Here is a 23081-nt window from a genome sequence, read left to right on the forward strand (position 1 = left end):
GACCCTTTGAGGCTCTAGTCACACAAAGATTATCAATATTCATGGGAATGGGCATAAAAACACCCAATTGCTTAATAAATATATACAGTGGGTTTACATATAAAACTGTGGAAGAAATTATTTGAGTCGGTACACGAGATATGAGATATTCTATACTTTAAGGGTCAATAACAGTATTTTTAAAAAACTATCAAGCATTCTGGGAACGAGTGAACAAACACACACCTGTGAACACTTATGAGAATATTCATATATTTAAATATGAATTCCATATGTGTAACTGAGTGATGACAAGGTCCTTATGTTTCTTAATTCTTTATGATTTATTGGGAACTCAAAGGTAACTAAAAATGTCTGGTTTTCTGGTTTGATAGTATTTCTAATTTCATGTTAAAGTTAGGTTTTCTATATGCATAAAATTATATTTATTTTGTATGTGAATGAGTTACAAAATTATGTTCAGATCCATATGTCAGGGATGCTGCCTAATTCAGAAGACGATACACAAAAATTTCAAGTCGCTAACGGTTGAAACCCTACTTCTTAACATAATAAGTTAGTTATGAGGTTCTTTTACCTTTTAAATACTCAAGAAAAAGTATGTTCAAAAGCTTTAACAGAACATTAAGTCAACTTGTTATTTATAAACTGAAAGATGGATTATTAAGTACTTCCCATTAAATGGAGCACTAATATTAAGTTCATATTTTATGCATAAGGTAGACAGAAGCAACTTAATTTAATATGCCTTAGCAATTCCCAATTTTTTGTACATGAAATGTAATTTCTATTTACCATAGTGTCTATAAAAGTCTTTTCTAAGTCATTTAATAACATTTTGCCAAAGAGAAAAGCTAAAAATTCATATTTAATTCTGTTTATAAATGATTTTAGAGCTCTAACATTGTATGTTGTCTGAAAATTTTAATTATCTAGGAAAGAAACTAATGATGCTTTACTGTGAAAACAGCAAAATACTTTAAAATAAAAAATTAGGGACTTCCCTGGTGGTCCAGTGGGTAAGAATCCACACTCCCAATACAGGGGGCCGGGGTGCAATCCCTGGTCAGGGAACTAGATCCCACATGCATGCCACAACTACGAGTTCGCATGCCGCAACAAAGACCCTGTGTGCTGCAACTAAAACACGGCACAGCCTAAATAAATACATAAATATTAAAAAAAAAAAAGTGTAGCTTAAGATTAAAAATAAAATTAAATTAAAAATTAGTTCATGTAAAGGGACAAAAGCTCAAATTACAGTGTGTTTATTTCTCTATGCTACATATTAAGAAAGATATATAGATTATTTCAATGTATCCAGGGGTAGACTCTCTGGAAACAAATCGGAGTAGAAGTTCTCGTAAATTTTGTCACTAAATTTTTAGGTGACACATTGTTCACTGAGGCAGATCTGGAAAAATATATAGAAGAGGATAATGGAGAAGTAAATTATCTCAATTATGTAATTCAGGAAAAAAACATTTTTCTTTCTACTGTTTTGTGTCACTGTGCAAATGAATACATTACACTGTCCTGAACTTGGCAAAGTTATCTTTTTTTTTTTTTAAACATCTTTATTGGAGTATAATTGCCTTACATATTTAACATTTTTGAGGTTGAAATTCCTCATCTGTAAAATGAGGGGAACAGCAGTAAATGAAATAATTCAAGTGACAACCTTAACAATGTATGTGGGACTTAATAAGCCCTCAAATAGTAACTATTATTATTCTCTTGAAAATTGCTTATTCATGTTATCCACTCATTTTTCTATTAGTCTTTTTTCTTGATTTTTAAAGGGTCCTTTTAATAATAAGACTATAATACCTTTGTCTACTATATATGCAATTTTCCCCAGTTTGTCATTTGCCCTTCCATTTTCTTCAAGGTGCTTTAAAATTTTTATGTAAACTTAAAATAAATTAACTATAAAATGCTTTCTCACATGTGCCAGTACTTGTCTGTCAAAAAGCCCTTCCCTCCAAGGTGGGTGTTTCTATTTTAGATAGGCTGATCAGGGAAGTCCCTGAAGGTGTGACATTAAAGTATAGAACTGGAAGGAAAAGAATCAAGCCATGAACGTATCTGGGGCAAAACCATTGTAGATGAGGGAACATTAAAATAAAGTGTTCCTTTCGAGATTAAACTTTCTTATTTCTATTCAACTGTGCTAAGAACTTCCTGAACATAGCTGAAGAATGGTGGTACTATAAGTTTTCTTTGCCTGTGCCATTTTGGGAAATAGGTTTATTAGTTTCATAAGATGCCCTGAGTGATCTCCATTTTTATCTATATTCTGCAACAAACTATATTTGAAATTCACTTATGAAAAACCTATAGGATGGAGTTAACTTTTTGAACACTTCTTCAGGCAATGGTCTGTGTAAGTTTTCTTCCTTATTTAAATCAATTTTGTTCACTTGCAATTTTCTAGAATTTAGTCCACTTTATTTGGACATGCTAAATGTATTTATAATATTATGAAAACCTAAGAAATCTCTATTTCTGAATGCATCCTTTGAGCCACTACTCCTATTGTATTTATTTTTGCCCAAAGACCGTCTTTACAAATTGTATATTCAATACAAGGGTTTTCTTTTTTTGCAATCCATTTGGTTGTACTTGTTTCTTGAGATATATTTTTTCCCTCCTCTCATTTGAGTTGAATGGTTAATTTGTTTTTCTCATTTAATAATAAAAGCGTTAAGCCTGTAGGTTTTCATTTGATCTCAGCTGTCTTCATGCCTCTTATGTATAATGTGTAATATTCTCATTCTTTTTAATATTTAAACTTTTTTTGACAAAATAGTTGTTTCTAAATATCCACTATTTGAGCTTACTTTGGGAGGAAAGGAATAAGTTATTTTTTAGTTCTGTTACTATCCTAAGTAAATTTTGCTTTTCGTAATTTGTAGTCTCATTGTAGCTGAGTAGCAATTTGATCAACTGAATTTATGGCCATTTTTTGTGACATATTACCTTCTTACCTAAGAAGGTACTGGTATTACAACTTATTAGGTAGAAAATTCCTTGTTTTTTGACTAACGACCTGTCATGGATTAATGGTTTCTCATAACAATATTTCTGTCTCTGTATAATCAACAGTTTTAAGAAATTTGATTATGTAATTTATTGCATCAAGTTAATTAACTTTTGGTCCTCTAGTATGGAATATATCTGTTATCAAAACGAATCTATCTTTGTCCTTTTAGTGCCATTGCCTTGAAGTTAACTTTGACACTAATACTGTTACTTGTGATTTTGTCTATTCAATGTTTACATTTCTTCTTTGTTAATTCTTTAATTTTACACTGTATTGGTGTAGAAGGGAGTTTCTTATAAAAGATATAAAGCAGTATCATGGAGAGAACAGCCTTCAGGTACAGCTGGCTCTGGGTTTGAGTTCTGTTCTATGGCTTACTGACCATGTGGCTTCTCATGTCATTTAAATTTCCACACTTCTCTCTTTACTCACTTTATTTAACTTTACTTCCTGGCACATGTTAAGCAAGCACTTAATAAATGGCAGCTATTTTTAATATATCCTAGCACTAGATTTTAAAAATCTGAATGTCTTTAAATGAAAGAACTTCATGTATTCACATGTTATTCAAGGTCTTATTTCTAATCATCTTATTTTACAACATGTAAATACTCGTTTTTTCTTCTGTTTTATGCTCTAAATTTATTTGCTCTTATTTCATTATCTCATATCAAATACTATAATGCAAAACACGGTCTAATCAAAATTAGAAGACACTCTGCTTTTAATTGTGCTAGTAAGCAGGCAATTTTTGTGGTGGTAGTCTAGTTCAAAATTGCTTTTTCTCTGCAAACAATCCCATGATACACAAGGAAGAGTTTCCTTCAAAGCTCTATTCTATCTGATCCTTCCTATGGCTGGCTGATTTCAGAGGGAACTTCTATCTCCTAGGAGGTGCGGGCTCTGAGTCATGTTAAGAGATGCCCTTCTAGGTGAAGATGCAAGGAGCTCAGGCTGCTGAATGTCCCAGAGCCATCCTTGTTTTTGTCTTGGCTGTTTCCAATCTCCTTTGAATGTGTTTCCTCCACTTTCTTTCCAATACATTCCTGTTTCACTTAAAAGTGGTCAGGCCTGGGCTTCCCTGGTGGCGCAGTGGTTGAGAGTCCGCCTGCCGATGCAGGGGACACAGGTTCGTGCCCCGGTCCGGGAAGATCCCACATGCCGCGGAGCAGCTGGGCCTGTGAGCCATGGCCGCTGAGCCTGCGCGTCCGGAGCCTGTGCTCCGCAACGGGAGAGGCCACAACAGTGAGAAGTGGTCAGGCCTGGTTGCTATCGCTTAAAATCAAAAGTACCTTATACATATCCAGTAATTTTAAATTGTCTCATTTGATTTTTCAAACCGTTTGTCTAATATTTGAGTGCTTATTGTTGAATCATTAGTCTGTATGTGGAGTGTATCTTTGAAGATATTTATCAAGAAGAAAAAGTAACTGTTATATTTTTTAAGTCCTTGCATTATCTGTTAACTTTACATGTTTGACAAACCAATAGGACACAGAAGTCTTTAATTATAATCTTTTCATCCCAAAGATCTATGGATAAGGCCTTACCGTTATACTGACAGTCAGATGCCCAGGTAAACTGGAAATTCTGTCAAAGCTACCTGTGCATTTTTAAAGTTCCACAGGTAATTCCTTTTAGTTTGGGATCCACTGCCATAAACTGTAGTGCTGGAGTGATAAGGGTTGAGGGTTTTTATGCTGATTCACTACCTCTGACTAAATTGTTTTCTCTTATTTCTTATAAGTTTGTTTAGATGTTCACTTATTTTCTATAGAGAAGATTTTTTCATACATTCACTGTCATCATTAACAGAAGTATGAAACTCTGTATTGTTTATAACTTAAACTTTCTGTATATTATGATGTTTTGACATCTTAAAAAGCCTTTCTGGCTGGCGAGAGATTGCCTCGCCTGGGACGAGCCAATTCTTAGAGATAGCTAAGCGTCTAGCATGCCTTTGATACACAAACTAACCAATCCAGAGCCAAGCTTCCTCTATCTGGCACCTGCACCCCAAGGAGTAACATTCCTCTGCCTTAATCATCTCAGAGCCAGGTACCAGGCAACTAGCTAGAAACCACGCCTAGAGCCCAAAGACCATCGAAATTATTCAAGCAGGTCAACCCTAAACTGTTGACCTTGTCATCCCTTTGCTGCAGAGACCCCAGTAAAGGCTGTGGCTGAAGTACTCTCCTTGCTCCTGTCTTCTGCCTCCTGACCACCCTGGTGTTCTTCCATATGGCCCCTGTGTGGCAGGCTGTGCCTCCTGTCCCTAGGACCTGTGAGTATAATAAACTTTGTTTTCCTGAGCCTCTCTTGTGTCTCCTCTTGCAGCTGCACCTGAGTATCTCATAAAAGGAATTATGAGATATCCTACCATCTTTCTCAATTACTATTTTAAACATTGCTGGGGGCTGAAGTAATAACGCCAAACTGGATACTACCCAAATTCCTCAACAGCAGAATAATAAAGAAATAAATTGTGGTATACGTACACAGTGGGATACTAACCTGCAATTAAAATGAACTACAACTACATACACAGTGTCGAACAAAGCCAGACACACAAAAAAGCATGGATTGCATAATTCCATCTACATAAAGTATAAAAATGGGAAAAACTAATCTATGCTCTTTTAAGTCAAGAAAGTTGTTATCCTTTGGAGAGGGGGTCGGGCTGTGACTCGAAGAGCCCTGAGAAGCCTTCTGTGGGGCTGATAATGTTCTATTTCTTAATACAGAAGCAGTGTTCATTTTGTGAAAAGCCTGTATATTTATGAAATGTGCACTTTTCTCTATGTATATTACACTTAAAAAATTAACAACAAAATGTGGTGTATACAACACACAACAGAATATTATTCAGTCTTAAAAAGAAATTCTGACACATACTACAACACTGAAGCGCCCGGAGGACATTATGCTAAGTGACGTAAGCCAGTCACAGAAGGGCTAAGACTCTAATTCCACATACTTGAGGCGCCTAACAGGAGTCAATGCACAGAGACAGAGACCTGGGCAGTTGCCAGGGGTGGGAAAAGATTTCTGAAGATTGGTGGCAGAAGAGTGTGAATGTACTTAACACTAGTGAACTGTACATGTAAAAATAATTAAGATGATAAACTTTGTTATATGTATTTTATTACAATTTACTATATATTTTTAAAGTTAACAACAAACTACTTTTTGCTGGAAAAGTAGATATCCAAGCATATTAGAACTATATAAAATTAAGAGCAAACAGGCTCTTAGATGATGGCCTGCAGGGGACCCTCCTGTAAAGTATAAGCACTTCAAAGCACAGACGTACAGATAATTATATCGGCCAACTAGAAACAAGGGGACACAGCCTGCAGAAGGGAAAATGGGGAAGGGAGGTCACATGTCACACACACTAAAAAAGATATATCTAGATAGTTACCAACTTTGAAATAAAAAGTATTATGATTTGATGACATACTAGTTTCCTCAACAAGGAAATCTTTTATTTCAAGGTAAGAATGAAAATATGGGGCTTCCCTGGTGGCGCAGTGGTTGACAGTCCGCCTGCCGATGCAGGGGACATGGGTTCGTGCCCCAGTCCGGGAAGATCCCACATGCTGCGGAGCGGCTGGGCCCGTGAGCCATGGCCGCTGAGCCTGCGCGTCCGGAGCCTGTGCTCCACCTCGGGAGAGGCCACAACAGTGAGAGGCCCGCGTACCAAAAAAAAAAAAGAATGAAAATATGAAGGAAAACCTACTTCCTATATACGTATTTCAAAACTATTTGGTATAAGAAAGCTGGAAGTACTGGACAAAAACATCTTATTCATATCTGTTACTGGTTACGTTTTGATGTTAGAGTCTTGATAAACAAGGTCCAAATAAAGGGTTAAAATCAAATGAGAAATTATTAAGTACTTATTTAACCTACCTATTTGTTCCCCTAAGATCAGGCACTGTTTTGGTACTGGAGCTCCAAAGACCATTCCCCGAAGTTTATCCATTGGAGGAGCTTTATTCTGAAGGCCCCCAAACTTTCCATTACTTCGAATGCGATCTCCATCTCTGGTCAGCAGTGTAGGACAGTGTGTAATTTTAACAACCTATTGTAAGTAAATGGATATTAATTAGCGAGTCTATAAAACTTATTTCAACTGCTCTAAGAAAACAGAAATCACTTAAGGGTTCTGAGATAAGAAATGACATGATCATGGTAGTATTTTCACAAAATTAATTACCTAGTGATGTGTAAGATGACTAGGGGAAAAAACCAGAGGCAGGGAGATGATTTAGACTACCTCTCAAGTGTTAGCCTAAACTAGAATAGTGACAACACAAATGGAAAAAAGTGAAATTGATGACCTGATTGATGGCTTGATTGATAAGAGGAAGGAAGAGAGAGGGCCAAGCCAGAGACCTGTGTGCTTCTGAAACCCAAGGCAGTACCCAGCCTGTAGCACTAGCTCAGTTTCCTTCTGTTAGAAGTTTTCCAGATGACCAAAGGCTAGCAAAAAGGATATTATATTAGACTGAAGAGAATACAAACTCAAAAGCAAAGGGACAAATCTTCAGAGGACAATACTATGAGTTCAGTTGTAGGAGGAAAAAGAGCTAGTGTGTTGAGAATTGGGGGAACTAGAATTATATAGTAAAACCTAAGTCGTGGAAAGGGAAGTAGAAAGTGTTAGTCAAGAACTAAATTCTTCAGAGAAGTCAGAGAATAAAAGAAAAACACTAGATTTAGTATTTTATGATCTTCAAGAATATTCTTTCAAATAAAGGTCTAGGATATACAAAAATAAAACGTTCAACTTCACTGGTAACCAGAAGTGGAACTGAAATAACTTGAAGTGGAATTCAAAAGAGATATTTTCACTATTCAAAAATGTTAAAATACACACACACACACACATACATACACACATACACCACAGAATGCTGGAGAAAGGGTCTTCTTGTACTAATCTGCTCTGGGACAGCCCTTCTCAAAGCAAATGTGACAAGTGTTTAAAACCTTAACAGTTAGGGACTTCCCTGGTGGCAGAGTGCTTAAGAATCCGCCTGCCAATGCAGGGGACACGGGTTCGAGCCCTGGCCCGGGAAGATCCCACATGCCTCGGAGCAACTAAGTCCGTGCGCCACAACTACTGAGCCTGCACTCTAGAGCCTGAGAGACACAACTACTGAAGCCTGCACGCCTAGAGTCTGTGCTCCCCAGCAAAGAGAAGCCACGTCAATGAGAAGCTCATGCACCACAACAAAGAGTGGCCCCCGTTCACCACAACTAAAGAAAGCCCACGCACAGCAATGAAGACCCAACGTGGCCAAAAATAAATAAAATAAATATATTAAAAAAAAAAAAGCTTAACATTTTGCATGACCCAGCAATTCCACTTCTAAGAGTATTCTGAAAAAAATCATCACAGATGTGAACAATGTGCACTGAAACATTGTTTTAATAATGAAAAATATGAAACTTGCACATTTCAATAAGTTACATAAATAAATTATGGCACACTCACATAATGAAACAGAATGCATACATTAAAAGACTAAAGAATAATTTAATAACATGTAAAAACACCTAATCCAACCTAATACTGTGGATTAAGTAGTTTCTGAATTATAAAAGATTAAATAAAATATAGTTTTTAAAAACAAAAAGCAATAGGACAGGTAATAAAGAATCATGACTAGTATTTATTCTTTTAATATAATTCCAAGGTAATTTACAGGTATTTTGCCGTCAAACTGGGTACTTTCTATAAAATTTAAATGCAACAGAATGTCTATTTCAAGAAAATCTGTGGTGAATTCTTTGGTGAAATGAATCTTTTAGTAAAACAAACCACCACACCTTACTTTCTTAGTTCTGGTTTGGATTTGTACGTTTCCTAAAAGTGAACATTAAAAATACAGACTGAATTAATGTACTATTACCATATTGTTATTAAATTATATAATATATAGTAAATTAAATTATTCTTATTAAATTATCAAATTTCAGGCAATGTTTTTACAGATTTAGTACCATCTTAAATAACAAATACACTCAAATTTCTTGTCTATTTTCTTGTTAACACACTCACTGACAGTATGAGTTACAGGCCTCTGGCAGAAGGGACAGTTTTTCAATTCTCAAATGGCATGGAAGAAAGGGGAAATGACAAGTTGCTATTTAATGGGTACAGAGTTTCAGTTTTACAAAAAGAAGAGAGTTCTGCAGATTGGTTGTACAACAATGTGAATGTAACACTACTGAACGGTGCACTTAAAAATGGTTTAGATGGTACATTTTGTTATATGTATTTTACTATAATTTACCATTAAAAGAAACTTCAGTCCTCACTAGGCACTATATTAGGACAAAAAAGATCATGACAGCTTTTACAAATTCAGTGAGTGAACAACAGTGCTACAGTTCTGGGCAATACTAATTCACAACTGCTGTAAGGATTAGCAAGGGATGGAATCAACAAGGGGTTGAAGTAGTATAAATGGCATGAAGAATTTAGGAAGAGAAAATGATAACAAAGACTCCTGAAACCTAACAAAATCACCAAGAGATGTCATAACAGCCTTTTCTTAGAAGAGCTTTAAAACAATATTTAATAGGTGGAGTGACCTCACTAAAAACTTTGGAAGCAAAGAAATCAGTATGTGCTGTTCCAGGTGTCCCCAACCCCCAGGCAGCACAGCAGAAGGTGAGCAGCAGGCAAGTGAGCGAAGCTTCCTCTGCCGCTCCCCATCACTCGCAGTATCGCCTGCACCATCCCCTCCCTCCCACCCCATCCTTGGAAAAACTGTCTTCCACAAAACCGGTCCCTGATGCCAAAAAGGCTGGGGACTGCTGTGCTATACCAATTATGAGGAACAAATGCTGTCCCCGCTTTTGTCACATATGCTGTTACTTATAAAAAATTTTTTTTTTGATGTGGACCATTTTTAAAGTCTTTATTGAATTTGCTACAGTTTTGCTTCTGTTTTTCGTGGGTTTTTTTTTTTTGGCCATGAGGCATGTAGGATCTTAGCTCCCAGACCAGGGACTGAACCCACACCCCTGCATTGGAAGGTGAAATCTCTTTTTTTTTTTTTGGCTACATCAGGCAGGTCTTAGTTGTGGCACGAGGGCTTCTCTCTAGCTGTGGTGCGCGGGTTTCTCTCTGGTTGTGGCATGCGGGTTTTCTCTCTCTAGTTGTGGCACACAGGCTCCAGAGCGTGGGGGCTCTGTAGTTTGCGGCACGCAGGCTCTCTAGTTGAGGCGTGCGGGCTTAGCTGCCCTGCAGCACGTGGGATCTTAGTTCCCCGACCAGGTATCGAACAAGCGTCCTCTGCATTGGAAGGCATATTCTTTACCACTGGACCAGGCAGTCCCTGAAAGGTGAAATCTTAACCACTGGACTGCCAGAGAAGTCCCTCTTACTTTTTTTTGAAGCTATGGATTGGTGTCTTTCATCAGTTCTTAAAAGTTTTCAGCCATTAGTTCTTCAGATATTACCTGTGATCCTTTTATCCTCCTCTTCTTGGCACTCTGATTAGATTTTTTTTTTTTTTGCGGTACGTGGGCCTCTCACTGTTGTGGCCTCTCCTGTTGCGGAGCACAGGCTCCGGATGCGCAGGCTCAGCGGCCATGGCTCACGGGCCCAGCTGCTCCACGGCATGTGGGATCTTCCCGGACCAGAGCACGAACCCGTGTCCCTTGCATCAGCAGGTGGACTCTCAACCACTGCGCCACCAGGGAAGCCCGTACTGGATCATATTTTAAACTGACCTCTGTTTTCTCTTAAGTAACTGCATCCTTACTCACTTTCAGCTATAATAATTTGCAAGCTTATAGTGTTTACATACATGTTTATCACCTGCTATTTCCAAGTCCCTAACACCATATTTATTAAATTTAATACTTCTTCTGTATCAAAGAATTCAAAGACCTCTGGATTTCAGATCCTAAGAGACTATTCCTCTACTGAAATTTTATTCTATTTCTTATTTTATTATTTTATTCAATCTTTACAGCAGCCCTCTGAAAGGTGTTTCTTCACAGTAGATTGCCTTTCTTTTCTCATTAAGTAAAACTTAGAAGTAATATAGAAGGGATAATCTTTCTTAATATATACAACAGTATACAATATATTCTCCCATCTTGTTTATATTACATAAGCTTATTTTTAAAAGGGCATCAACTTATATATTATCATTTGGCAACTTTTCAACAAAACACTATATTTTGTACGTCTTCCTTGTTAGGACATATCAATCTGCTTTATGTCTTTTTAACAGCTACATACTACTCTACTGTATAAATTACTGTAGTAGAGTTGTGCAATCCCAACTGATGGACTTCACACTGCTTCCAAAGTGTCTTAAAAATTCTTAAATATTCTAATGAATATTTTTTTAACATCTTTATTGGAATATAATTGCTTTACATCTAATGAATATCCTTGTACATATCTTTATATACTTGTGGGAGCATGTCTGTAAGATAAATTATTTTAATACGTTGTGATGGTACAAAGATGGCGGCAACTTCTTTGCCCCTCCCATGGAGAGGAAAGAGTCTATTTCAAACTCTCCACTCTCCGATGTGGGTCTGGGCTGGCCAGATTCTGAACTGACTGCTGGGACTTAAGAGACCTGCAACTTCTGCCATCACTGCTCTAACTTCCCTTCTTAGGTCCCAGATGCCATTTGAAAAAGCCCCCAGCAGCCACAAGGAGAGGTTTGCATAGAGATATCTAAGTCTGCCAGCCTACCAAGTGCCAAACCAGTAGCCAGTATCAACTAGCCAGTACAGGTGGGAGATAAACTAAGTAGGAACTAATTCATTTTCAAAAATAATTTCAAGGAAATATTTCCAACCCAGAACTTGCTGGGTTGGACTGTTTTTCCTCCCCAGCCTGTTCAGCTAACAAAATGTTCTTGAAAAAGAAACGGAAAGCCTCAGGGCTAAGATCAAATCCAGGGTACAGCCAGTAAAATGTGGCCTCAAAGTCAAAAATCAAGTGAAGGATGCCCCTATGTTGAGACCTCAGAAAGATTTAAGGCACTACTTTCCAGATCCTCTTAGCTAGAAAAAGGTTTCTAAAAGCCTTCATGGCATTTTCTCACACACCCGTGAGTGGGGGTGAGAACAATGACCCCAGGAGACAGCACCAGCTGAGCCTCTGGCCAACTCCAGCTGAATCCCGGATGGCTACCAACATCAACTGCCAGCTACCTGAGTGAGGCATTTTGGAGCTTTCACCATCTCAGCGCAACTAGCTAACACTACTGGGAGAAACCCACGGAGAAATGAGTACTAATATGTTGTTACTGTTTAAAGCCACTAACTTCTGAAGTGCTTGTTATGTAGCAATAGATAACAGAAACACTTATATTGCCAAACTGCTCTCCAAAAGTATTATGGGTCGAATTGTGTCCCTCAAAATTCCTATGTTGATGTCCTAACCCCCAGTTCCTCAAAAATGTGACCTTATTTGAAGACTGGGTCTCTATAGAGGTAATCAAGTTAAAATGAGGTCATAACAGTGGGCTCTAAGCCAACGAGTAGTTTCCTTATACAAAAGGGAAATTTGGACACAGATACGTATAGCTGCGAACAGACACAGGGAGAAGATGACCATCTATCTACAAACCAAGGAGAAAGGCATGGAACAGACCCTCCCCTCATAAGCCCTGGAAAGAACTGACCCTTCTCACACCTTGAATTTCGGTTTTAAGCCTGCAGAACTGTGAGACAACATTTCTACTGTTTAAGCTACCCAGTCTGTGGTGCTTTGTTACAGCAGCCCTAACAACTAATAAACAAGGGCTACGTCAAATTACATTTCCAACAACATTATCTGAGTGTACTCTTTTTCAATACCACCATCAATAACAGATACTGATTTTGAGTCTTAGGACAATTTCATAAACATCTCATTTTAATTTGCATCTTGGCAAATTCATTCCTATATTTTGCCCAATTTTATGCTGCTTATCAATCTGTAGGATTTAAATTGGTTTTGACAAGGTTACTTAGTCATTTGCACATGTAACCTAAAATAAAATTATTTCTATACAGAGCTATGTATTAAATTTTTAAAGTACACATTAAAATTGGAGCTACAAATTAAAAAATAATTCAAACACATACCTCTTTTCTATAATGATTAGCAGCATCCAAATTATCCAAAATAATGGTGTCTCCTAACAGCATACCAAACACTAAAAAATTCAATTAACAAATTATTAAAATTATGACATCTTTTTTGGTCATATTAAAATATTAACACAAACTTCTGGTGGTGAGCATGCTGTTGTGTACTCAGAAACTGAAATATAATGATTGTGCACATGAAACTTTTATTTTTAAAAAACTGAGATATTTAAAAAAATCTTAACATATATTACAAAGTTTTATTAGAAATAATGCTAGTAACATAAGAATTTTATTCAATATTTTCCTCTAACAGGAAAAATGAGAGAAGTAAATATTAATAAAACTATCACTTATAAACTAAATAAGAACATAATTTTCCATAGTCAGTAATTTATGTATCTGGATCACAAATGTTAACATCTGTATAAAAAAAGCCATCATAATTTCCTTTACCTGTTTCACAATGTTCTACATTATCTGGAAACGTTAACAAATCTCGGGCAAAGACAGGATCTCCAATGGGTTTAAAATACAATTTTCCATTTCGGTAATGAGGCAGAGGTCTGAATTTTAAAAAAATTTAAACAAAACACGTAACTTTTAATCAAAAAAAATATATATACTATGAAAAACATATGAATATACTGATTGTTTTTGTGATCATTTAATCAACTCCCTATGCAAGGTAATACTGCTAAATTATTAACCATTATGCCTTTAGAAATGAAAACGATATTTACCATATAAAAATATCTTAGTTTTATCTGTACTGCTATTGTCAATTAGTTTGTAAAATCAATATAAACTAACCTTTGTTTAGTTTGACAAGGAAAGGAGAGAAGCAGCCTCTCAAGCTGGCCCTAAACGAGGATGCCAATGATATGACTGTCTCATGTGGAGAGTGGCCCTAGAATAGACGGGGGGAAGGGGCAAGGCCCAAGACTGAGCATACGAGAGGGAAACAGCCCAGTACTCTGGCCACCTGTCCTCTGACACACTGTACAGAATGAGCAGCTGAAGTCCAGGGATAACAAGGAGATTCAAGAGATGGAGGCTGACTGGGGTGTCAGGGCTTTCCCCTTCCACATACGGTAGCTTTTCCCAAATCTTGTAGGTAGGAGTAGAGGCTGGGGTGGCTTTAAGAGCTAGTTAACTCAATCCCAATAACAGGCACAATACCAGAAAGAGAGAATAACTAGCTTTTAGAGCAAGCATTAGCCTTAAATACCAGATTCATACTTTCCCTAAATCAAGAATTCTTAACTTGGTCCTCAGGGATTATGAAAAAAAAGAGAGGACCTCCTGGAGGTAAAATTACTTTTACAAAAATTATTACCCTTATAAACGCAGTCATTATGATTTGATAGGATTTCCCATGTTGTTTAAAATGGGTGCTGACTGGTAGCAGAGTAGGAGATTTTAGAAGCAGATAGATTTGAGTTCAAATTCCAGCTGTTTCCTGAATATATTTTTAGATTACAAAGTGAAATAAAATGTTAGTTTAATGACACGGTAAGCTCTTAACATTAGTTTCCATTCTCCTTCAAGTCCCCATACCTACCCAGCTGTACACCTTGCAAACTTTGTTTAGGAATCTGAGAAAATTATTGGTCAATACTCTGTTATACATTTTAACATTTTTGTTTTGTTACCACCATTTTGTTTTAGTCTTTTAAGGTAGATTTTTAAAAATAGCCAAAAATTAGAGAACATATAAAATATTTTAAATTTTAGATTAAAAATGCCTAATTGGTTTGCACAGTTATTTCCTAAAAACATACTTTGAAAAGTAAATGGGAAAACACTTAAAGAAACCAGCTTTATATTAAAACAAAGATATAACATCCTTAAAAAAAAAAAAAAAAAAAAGGTGTAACATCCTAAGTAGATGGTCTCTTATATTTCAACTTAGCTAATGGCAGTTCCAATAGAGAAACCTTCTCTACCTAAATGATGGCTGCTTATTTTCACACGACATAAATAGGACAAAAGACATGTATCTATACTCTTACTCCAAATAAAGGTGTTCCATATTCTGTTAAGAATAATGACATCTTACCATCCTTCCTGTTGCAAAGGCCAAAAATTCGCTTTGGGTTTGTGTGTTTGTATGTGTATCTCTCATACATACAAATAACATTTAATTGGCAAATTAAACTTGGCCAGCATATATGATCAAATACACTGCAATACTGATCTTAACGAAGATCATATTTGTGATGAAGACAAAAATAATGCACATACTTTGAGTCACTTCTCTGTTTAAGCATCTTTTAGAGAAATTTTAAAATTCGGTGATTTGATAAAAAATAGAAAAGAAATTTCTGAAAAAAAATCATTACTTTCACTTTTTTCTAACCTTTTCCAATCTGGAAGAGTCTTCTTATAAATAGAATCAAGGGGCAACACCTGCTGACGACCTTGGGTTTCGTCATAGATACGACGTGCAGCATCAGTGGTCAGGGTGACCACACAGTCCATGTCACTTGCCAGATGCCAAGAAATAACCATTGCGGCTCTATCATCTTCAATTTGTGCCAGGTGTGCAATCTATAACCCATTTTAAAAATCAAGTAAAAAAGTTTTAAATATATATAAATTTGACATTAAATATTTTAAAAGCCCAAGTCTAAAGCAAAAACACTTTTTTTGAAACACTCACATAAATTAACAAAAAAATCTCAAACTGTAAAAGCTTACTGGCTTAAACATATTAAACTGTCTCTTCTGCTATTAAATTTTAAAAAACTGTTCCATAGATTAAACTACAGTAAATTTTGCAAGTAACCAAATAAAAATATTTGGAATATTATCAGCTAGGTGATGTATTTTTTCCCCACATTTAATATCTCTACTATTGGGGTGTGTCAACTGATAAAGTAATCATAAAATACACTTAAACCTAAATATAGTTATATACTATATCCTTCTAAGCAGATCTTTTACTCAGATGACTTTTCAGAAAACAAATCTAAACATCACAGATAAGAATCATTTCTTCTGCTTATATAAACACTTTAGAGCTTAGAATTAACAGTCACTCTCCTATTTACAAATACAGTTGACCCTTGAACAACGTGGAGGTTAGGGCCACTGACCCTCCAAGCAGTCGAAAATCTGCATATAACTTCACAGTCGGTCCTCCATACCCACAGTTTCACATCCGAGGATTCAACCGTTAGGCAGTACTGTAGTCGGTATTCAATTAAAAAAAAAAGCTGTGTATAAGTTGACCCTCACAGTTCAAACCCATGTTGTTTAAGGGTCAACTGTATAGCAAGTCCATCAGTATCCATAGGGGACTGGTTCCAGGAACCGCCTCAGATACTAAAATCTGTGGATACTTAAACCCTTTATATAAAATGTCATAGTATCTGCATATACCATCTTGTACACTTTAAATAATTTCTAAATTACTTATAATACCTAATACAATGTAAACGTTATGTAAATAGTTGCCAACATATGACAAACTCAAGTTTTAGTTTTTGGACTTTCTGGAATTTTTCCCCAAATATTTTCCATCTGCAGTTGGTTGCATCTGAGGATGCAGAACCTGTGGATACAGAGGACCCACTGTATTTTAGTCACAAGCTTGCTCAAAGTCCAACAAGGTTGAAATTTTGTGGCAGATTTCTAAACCTCATTTATTGCACTGATATGGTCACATCTACCCTTTATTCTTACCTGATCTGGTAGCAAAAACCTGCCCTAGCAATGAGAACATCACAATGTCTACTCTTGTACAGTAGTCCCCCCTTATCTGTGGTTCCTCTTTCCCCAGTTTCAGTTACCCACAGTCAATGGCAGTCTGAAAATATTAAATGAAAATTTCAGAAATAAACAATTCATAGGTTTTAAACTGCACACCATCTCAGTAGTGTGATGAAATCCCACTCTATCCTGCCTGGGATCCCCAAATATCGATATCATCATGGCTCCATGATCTAGGATCACCCAAAGCAGATAGAAAACAAGATAATAAAATGTAATGCCTCTTAAAAGGCTTAAACACAAACCTTTCCTAAAACATCTCCACTGCCTTTAGTATAGTTTGGAAGAGTACATGATCTTCTGGGTTTTTTCTTTAGTTCTTCCTGTTCTGATACCTTTTTCTTCAAAAGTGCTTCAATGTGTGGCATCTGTAATTTAAAAAGAAAAATTAACTGCAAGGCCAATTACAGTTACTCGTGTACCAGGCAGAGAAAATAGCAGAGAAAAACCAACAATTTAGACAACTCGAGAACATAGTTACAACTCAAGAACATAAAAGTTACTAAGCAGCTAGCTATTCCTTTCTTATAAGAATATGATCATAGTAATGTGAAGAGTCAACCTCACTGATTCTTTTTTTTTAGTTAAGAAATACATAACGTATAATAGGACTTATGAGTTATACACATAAAGAATGTAAGCTTTAAAAAAATCTATTGTCTTTTGTTACTTTCTATCATTTTCTTTGCCACCACATATACTGATTATCACTTAGGTCTCTTCAATGCAAGTTCTCAAGTTGGTGTATTATTAATTTAATTTACTGGTGTCATTAGATTAGAAACACAAACTGCAATTTCTTTGAAAAGAGCACTCCGTCATTGTTAGCCCATTTTAATGTCTAGTAAGTGACTAGATTATAATCCACATATGGCTTAGTACCCCAAAACAACAGTGTACATAACATTCCTAATAAAATATGAATGGTAAAAAAAAAAAAATTATAGGTTAGAATTTAATTAAAAAGAAAAAACTTTCACATATACTTGGAAACTGTACCTGTTGTGTTGTAGGAATGTCAATATTGTGTGTTTTTAGTTCATTTCGCAACTGGGCCTCTTTTAATTTTGCTTCTTCAACTTGGCCTAAAATTAAAAACAAACAAACAAAAACTATCAATTTGTGACAGCCCCCAAAATACAGTTTTTGAAGAATGTTTTCAATCCCTTGTTTTTTTCCTTTTAATGATTGATGCTAAAATGAAAAATGAAGAGTATTATAGAAATTTTAAATTAAACTAAAATCTAAAATTAAAGTTCATTTCTAATACACAAAAATAAAAAACAAAATTAATGCAGCTAAGGGAGGTAGTATGATATGTTGCAAACCACAAGTAATCTTGGAAAAGCTATTTAATTCTAATCCACATGACTATACATAATTTATACATAATTGCATAAGGTTATTCTAAGAAACAAATAGGACTTTTTAAAAACAAATTTTCAGTGCTACAAATTGTGTATTATTTCATTACTCTTAGTTCCTATTATCCTCTAAATATCCTTGACCTGTGAAAAAATCCGACAAATAGAGCACAACTCAGCAAATGCCTTGTCTTAAACAGTATACAAACATTATTAAAAACTGTAGCAAATGTTCCATGTATTTATTAAAAAATAAATTACATATTTCTCTGCTGCAGATATATTTTTTGCTGCAGATATTTTTAAATTGAACTACACACAGTCACATGGCTCAAACTAAAACTTAAATTACATATCACTCTTTCAGTGATATTGTCATCCAATGTCTTTTGCTAAATGCTAGAGCTAGATATGAAACTTATTACTGTTATGTCAAAACCTTTAAATTTCTATAGATTCAGATTTCTAGTAGAAGTTTCAAATTTTTGTAGGTAAACAAGATATACACTTATTTAAAATGCAGGAATACTTCATCTTAAGAAGATCGAATGATGAGTAATATAAACCATCACTACCACCTTTCTGCCGTGTCCTGCAGTTTACTTCTAAGTTCAGGAAATTAGACAATGTTTGTGTCTCATGGCCTCAACCTTCTACCTCACCATTCCCCAAAGCATCATTTGAACACAAAATGACTTACACTTCATCTCATCAAGAAGCTGTTTGCTGGCATCAAATAAACTTCTATACATTATAATAGACTTAGATAATTGGTCCTTTTCTTTTGTAAGTGCTGCCATTTGTTGCTGCTTCTTAACATCTAAGAAAAAATATTCAGACAATTTATTTCAATTTTTAAATTATGACTTTTCCGAAATGTCATAACATGATTAGGTAACTAGTAAGCACCATGTTAATGGAGAGCAAAACAAAGTTATATAAAGTACCACAAACGTACGAGTTTATCCTCTATTTTCCTAGAAACTTACCATTGTAAAACATAAATGGTAGGATATATGGTTCTAATGTTCTTGATAAACCTGGTAGCTGAGGCTCAAACACAATAAAATACTCAGTGCTATCCCTTCCAGGACTATTTTCTGCCAGAACTAGACTCTGTATAAAGAAAAAAACAGTAAGGAAAAACGAGATTTAAAAAGGTATTTGTAAATGTATAAATGTTATATATCTCATTGTACTCTGTTTTCAAGTTAAGTGGTAAATTTTAAAGGCAAAAGGCAAAATTGACTGACCTGTGAGATTCATTAAGCATTCATTAAAACAGCAGCACCATCCAAGACATAGAACTCTTTACCTTTTCTTATTGGTTTGAAAGTCAAATTATCTTATCAATAAATAGCTTATGCAAAAATTATATACAATGGAAAACTATAAGAAAAAGTATCTTTCCAGGCCAGAAATATCAATGGCCACTTATATCCTGACTAGAAATATCTTCCTGATTCCAACCTCTAAGTTCAAGCAGTGTGAAACAGCTGACGGTATGAGTTATAAAAATAATCACAAAGAAATGCACAAAGCCCAATGCTGAGTTTAAGTTACAGCTGTTACCATGGAAGTAGACCCACCAGTCCCAGGTGACCAAACAAAGGGTCCTGAAAAGCTCTAAAGATTTGTCTTTTGTCTTTTTTAATGTATTTTTCTTCATTAATGAGCACACACACACACTTCTGATATACTTTGAGACCATAACATATAACTAGTAAATAATGCAATATATTTATATCCTAAATAACTTTTTCAGTCTTACAAGGAAACAATAGGTACTAGTTGTTTTGTTTTTTTAGACCACAATAAAATTCAGATATAAAATTTTAAAAAATCTAAATTGATAGAACACTGTAAAACAATCCACGAAATAATAAAATTATAAGTCCATCATTAAACCAATCCGCAATCCCACCACTTAGTTTCTGAAAGCTGTTTTCAATGTATTTACATGAATATAAACACAAAAATAAAACTGTTTGCACTTCAAAAATAACATACTTTATACTGTAGCAATTTGCTTTCAGCACTCATTTTAATCTGTCAATCAATTCAAGTGAATGTTTAAATACCAATTTTTTACATTTGTGCATAATATAGATACAATACACTATAATATCCTTTCACTGGGTGATGAACATTTCATTTAAAAATTTTTAGCTATTATTTATAATACAACAAAGAAAGTAGCTTTCAGTACTTCTTGGTGTATTCTCCAGAATAGAGAAATATAATGACTTTTTCCCCCATAAATTTTTGGGGTTTTTTTTGCGGTACGCAGGCCTCTCACTGCTGTGGCCTCTCCCGTTGCAGAGCACAGGCTCTGGATGCACAGGCTCAGCGGCCATGGCTCACGGGCCCAGCCGCTCTGTGGCATGTGGGATCCTCCCGGACCGGGGCACAAACCCGTGTCCCCTGCATCGGCAGGCGGACTCTCAACCACTGTGCCACCAGGGAAGCCCTCCCCCATAAATTTATCTATCTATCTATCTATGGCTGTGTTGGTTCTTCATTGCTGTGTACGGGTTTTCTCTAGTTGAAGTGAGTGGGGACTACTCTTCTTTGCGGTGCGTGGGCTTCTCATCGCGGTGGCTTCTCTTGTTGCAGAGCACGGGCTCTAGGCGCGTGGGCTTCAGTAGTTGTGGCACACGTGCTCAGTAGTTGTGGCTCCTGGGGCTCTAGAGTGCAGGCTCAGTAGCTGTGGTGCACGGGCTTAGTTGCTCGGCAGCATGTGGGATCTTCCCAGACCAGGGATCGAACCTGTGTCCCCTGCATTGGCAGGTGGATTCTTAACTACTGAACCACCAGGGAAGTCCCTATAGTGACTTATTAAAAGTTTATTTTAATACGTAGTATCAAATTTCCCTTCAAAAAGGCTCCATCAATTTATCCTCTCACCATCAGTGTATAAGAATATCCAGTTCCCCTGATGCCTGGCCAACACTATTTTTTTTTTGTTGTTGTTGTTGTTTTTAACATCTTTATTGGAGTATAATTGCTTTACAATGGTGTGTTAGCTTCTGCTGTATAACAAAGTGAATCAACTATACATAAACATATATCCCCATATCTCCTCCCTCTTGCGTTTCCCTCCCACCCTCCCTATCCCACCCCTCTAGGTGGTCACAAAGCACCGAGCTGATCTCCCTGTGCTATGCGGCCGCTTCCCACTGGCTATCTATTTTACGTTTGGTAGTGTATATATGTCCATGCCACTCTCTTTGTCCCAGCTTACCCTTCCCTCTCCCCGTATCCTCAAGTCTATTCTCTAGTAGGTCTGTGTCTTTATTCCCGTCTTGCCCCTAGGTTCTTCATGACCATTTTTTTTTAATTTTTAGAGTCCATATATATGTGTTAGCATACAGTATTTGGTTTTCTCTTGCCCTTTATTATTTTTTCATCTAAGGAATCCAAGTTTTGAAAGAATTCTAAAAAGTGGTATTTCTCAAGGAGTTTTAAACAATCAAAGCTTCTTCTGACTGCGTGGGATAACTAGCCAGTGTTACTCAGCACAAAAGCTGAGCCTTTAATTAGCCTATGCAGCCGTTGGGCTTTTGTAAATAAGGAAGATTGGTCCCAGGTCCCCATGATTACCTTGTGGATCCATAGGGGCCTGGAGGCCCTGCGTTGTAAATCAAAGACCTATTTGTTCAGCTGATAGAGATAGGACAGCAGGGTGAAGAAACTGCAACTAGAGCCTACTTGTATTGAGAAAGTTCAGCCATCACTCAGTCATACAGAGCTGATGTTTATTATGTTTATTCACAATTTGATTATGCTCAGTGGATAGCACATCTCCAGGAACCTCCCGGAGCCTGGGGATCTGAGCTATGGTCACAGACCATGCAGGAGGCTTCACTGGGGTTGGGAGGCTGAGGGCTTTCCCTGGGCCCATCTGCTGATAGGGAAGGAGGAGAGGCTGCGAGCATCACCATTTCTTAAGTGAGGGCTTTCTCCTTTCTATACTTCTCCACGCCCTATTAGTCGTCATCATCCTCCTCCTCTGGAACAAAAATGTCATGCTCCTCAACTAGAGCAGCAAAGTTCTTGCTAATTAGCGTCCCGACATCGAGAAAGGGGATCACAATGGAGAACACACGGAGAAGGCCGAAGGACATTTTCACCGGTTTGGGCAAAATGGCGCCGCTGCGAGTAACGATGACTGACCTCGATGGTACCAGACTCCGAACTAAGCCGCCCCGTCCGGCGGAGACATCGCCACCTTTCCCCAGGCTCAGCCCGCTCCGGAAAGCCCCAGGTCCGACGGGTGCCAACGCCAGCCAGCGACCCGCTCCGGACGCCATCTCCCAGCTCCCCCCCCCTCGTCTGGGCACCTGCACCCCACCACCCGGCCCCCGTGCCGCCCTCGGGAAGCCAACACTTACTATTAATCAAGTATTTCTTTCTTCTAAAACGATGTATTAAAAACAACCAGTCATTATTGTTTTAAGTAGCATTTCCCTGATTAGTACTGAGGTCATGCTTCCTGTTTATTAGTCATTTATACCTTCTCTTCCATTAACTACCTGCTTCTGTTCTTTGGTCATTTATTTTTCTACTAGATTGTCTTTTTTCTCATTGATTTGCAGGAAGTTCTTTAGGATGTTTTAAAAATATGTTCAATATACTGTACTAATATATTGTTATACCAATATATTAATATTATTAATCCTCTATTTATATATATAGTTAAATATAAAATCTTTTCCTTTATGTCCTGTTTAAGGAGGCCTTTCCTATCTCAAAGTTTTATAGCTTGT

At 36.6% G+C, this 23081-nt stretch overlaps 1 protein-coding gene, 1 long non-coding RNA gene and 1 pseudogene across 4 annotated transcripts in view; 1 reads left to right on the plus strand and 2 right to left on the minus strand.

Moving 5' to 3' along the window:
- The window catches only part of SMCHD1 (structural maintenance of chromosomes flexible hinge domain containing 1), a 128968-nt gene that overhangs the window by 10100 nt on the left and 95787 nt on the right, over positions 1-23081 (minus strand). For all 3 annotated transcript variants that reach the window (XM_022551508.2, XM_089894948.1, XM_089894949.1), the window contains 8 exons: positions 19302-19428; positions 19013-19132; positions 17948-18033; positions 17194-17316; positions 15534-15724; positions 13628-13737; positions 13169-13239; positions 6962-7133 (listed from right to left, as the gene is read on the minus strand). In XM_022551508.2, coding sequence (XP_022407216.1) covers positions 6962-7133; positions 13169-13239; positions 13628-13737; positions 15534-15724; positions 17194-17316; positions 17948-18033; positions 19013-19132; positions 19302-19428 — 1000 coding nt within the window. The remainder of the gene's footprint in view (positions 1-6961; positions 7134-13168; positions 13240-13627; positions 13738-15533; positions 15725-17193; positions 17317-17947; positions 18034-19012; positions 19133-19301; positions 19429-23081) is intronic.
- The window catches only part of LOC115804094 (uncharacterized), a 107225-nt gene continuing 89293 nt past the window's right edge, over positions 5150-23081 (plus strand). The window contains exon 1 of the long non-coding RNA XR_004024926.2: positions 5150-5330. This is a non-coding gene — a long non-coding RNA (uncharacterized LOC115804094). The remainder of the gene's footprint in view (positions 5331-23081) is intronic.
- LOC111163068 (essential MCU regulator, mitochondrial pseudogene) lies at positions 22057-22648 on the minus strand (annotated as a pseudogene).

This window comes from Delphinapterus leucas, chromosome 14 (genome assembly GCF_059928025.1).
Source record: "Delphinapterus leucas isolate spDelLeu-1000000601 "Yukka" chromosome 14, BTC_Dleu_Yukka2, whole genome shotgun sequence".
Classification (NCBI taxonomy): Eukaryota; Metazoa; Chordata; class Mammalia; order Artiodactyla; family Monodontidae; genus Delphinapterus; species Delphinapterus leucas.